This window comes from Argentina silus (assembly GCF_951799395.1).
Source record: "Argentina silus genome assembly, chromosome: 18".
Lineage (NCBI taxonomy): Eukaryota > Metazoa > Chordata > Actinopteri > Argentiniformes > Argentinidae > Argentina > Argentina silus.
The window spans coordinates 3,132,775-3,135,274 of NC_139672.1; the positions used below are offsets into that span (position 1 = coordinate 3,132,775).

The window sequence follows — 2,500 nt, forward strand, 5'->3', positions numbered from 1 at the left end:
CAGCCTCCCCTGATAAGCACACCTCATATATATACGTAACACTTGTCCAGTACTGTATAGGTTTCTCTTCTATGTTGTCTCAATGAGACTAACCTGCATGATAAAGAAAAGGGTTCGAACCTCACTATTGCCTCTCTGCTCTTCTAGGACCCCACCAATGGCTACTACAACGTGCGGGCCACCACCCACGATGAGGCGCGCCCCGCGTCCCGCGCCGTTCTCTACCAGGGCGAGTTCCGCTCCCCCAACCCTGCTGCGGGAGCTACGGGCACCACCTCCGGACCACCAGGGGGAGCCAGCGGGGCAGTGGCGGCCGGGGGGGTCCCAGGTTCAAGGGCAGGATGCTACGACCCCCGACCCCCCTCCAGGATGTCCCACGCCAGCTACGCCCAGTTCAACACCTTCACCCGGGCGGTGCAGAGCCAGCAAGTCCCGTCCAACCCCGCTCCACAGACCGGAGACTTCCCTGGAGACTGCGGCCTATTGGACTCCACCACCCAGCTGGCCTATGACAACTACGGATACCCCGCCCAGTACCCCACCTACCGTATGGGCTTTGCCCCGCCCCTGGAAGGAGGGCCAGCCTATGAGATGTACCCGACAGGACAAGGGGTGGGGCCAGGGGTGGGGCCTGGGCCTGGGCCAGGGGTGGGGCCAGGGCCGGGGGTGGGGCCAGGGCCGGGGGTGGGGCCTGAGACTGGCCTTGGGAAGTATGGAAGCTCCACACGTTTCTCCTACACGTCCCCTCCTTCTGACTACCATAGACACACGCAGAGGATGCAGACTCATGTGTGAGAGGCACCTACTGTACTCTACGCAGTGGTACTGGGTCTTACACACACAGTATACACACACACACACACACACACACACACACACACACTTACTTGCTGGAGAGAAACTGAAACACACGCTTTAATACACTTACTATATTTGTGCTGTTCTTCACTCTTACACACACGTTCTCACACCCCCACACCCACACACACACACACACACACACACACGCACACACACACACACACACACACACACACACAGTTTCTCTCAAACTTTCTATTGTGTGCAATCTTATGCTCCAAGAGCTGAACAAGCGAAGGCCACAATCAAGAGAGGAGAGACATGGAATGACCAGAGAAAGAGGGGATGAGAGCAGTTATCCAGACCAGGAGAGGAGGAGGGGACTGAAGGAGTGTGGTCTCTAAGATGCTGATAGAACGCATCCAGCCTCACCTCATCCCTTTTATTCCCCCTCTCGCTATCGGACTCTCTTCCCCCCATCTCTCTCCCCCCCCCCCCCCCCCCCCCCCCAACCCTGTAAATACAGTGGAAGCCTCGGTTTCTCTAATGTCAGTATTATTACCTTGTATAAACATACAGTACTCTCCCAATTATGCACACCAACGTTCACACACTCTTACACTTACACAGACACACACGCAGTAAACACACACACGTGCGCGTGCGCGCGCACGCTCGAAGAGACAGAGTCTTGCGGTTCCGCCGTGTGTGTGCGTCAACGCCAGGCGACAGCTTGGTGCCCCGCCTCTGGAGCGATGTTTAAACCCCGCCCCTTCCTGTGCCAGTATAAAGTTCTCAGCGGGCACTGCAGAAGAAGAAGGAAGGTGAAACATGGCAAAGTGGGACAGCCTTCGTACCAATATGGCGGCTAGCGACCGGTCCAGAGACTAAACGGTCTGCCAAGGACCATGTGTTTCATACGTGTAAAGGTAGGCTGGAGTGTGTTTCTCCCAGCCCCAGAGGGGTGTGTGTGTGGATCTATGGACCATGAAATTAAAGGTTTTGTACATGCCACTTATATGGTAACGTAGGGGTGAGGATGGAGCTGTAGCAGAGCCTCTTCAAATGCTCCTTCCTCCTCTGTCATTTTGTATCTCTCATGACGTGACGTCTCTATAGCCCACATTTCACCTGAGGTCAATACTGTATGTTTGTGAAGTGGGGGAGGGGAAAGCGCTTTTTGCATTCAATGAATCCCTGCAATTTGTACAAAATGCCAAACCCCCCCCCCCCCCCCCCTCCTCCATTCTTCCTCAAATATTACTGTATTTGTCTCTCTCACTTGCACAGTAGAATAGGACTTTTTCCATATTTATACCTAAACAAAAATAAAAAGGCATTTAGAAGCATTTTTATAGTATTTTTATAAGGAGTTGTGGACCAAAGGTTCAGCGTTTTGGGTGACATTCACTTTTACCAGAACAGCAGACGCTGAGAGGCTTCTCTGTGTTAAGGTCGCCATTGTTGACGTGTGTCGTTGAGTTTTTATCGGAGCAGGCTGACGTCGTTAACTTAGGGGACGGGCTCTCGGCTGATCAACCATCCGATTGGACGGACAGCCTCTGTAGTTGCCATCCGATTGGACAGCCTCTTGAAGTTGAGTCAACAGCACTAAGATGGTGGATGCCGAGCTCATAAAATGGCTGCTCCCTATGTGCACTGTTACCATGGTTATAACCCCTGTTACACTGAGAGTAGG

At 53.4% G+C, this 2,500-nt stretch overlaps 1 protein-coding gene across 2 annotated transcripts in view; it reads left to right on the top strand.

The window, feature by feature from the left end:
* kirrel1b (kirre like nephrin family adhesion molecule 1b) overlaps nt 1-1,160 on the top strand; it is a 30,522-nt gene extending 29,362 nt beyond the window's left edge. For both annotated transcript variants that reach the window (XM_083689792.1, XM_083689793.1), the window contains exon 15: nt 148-1,160. In XM_083689792.1, coding sequence (XP_083545918.1) covers nt 148-795 — 648 coding nt within the window. In that variant the 3' untranslated portion in view covers nt 796-1,160. The remainder of the gene's footprint in view (nt 1-147) is intronic.
* The last annotated feature ends 1,340 nt before the right edge of the window (nt 1,161-2,500 follow it).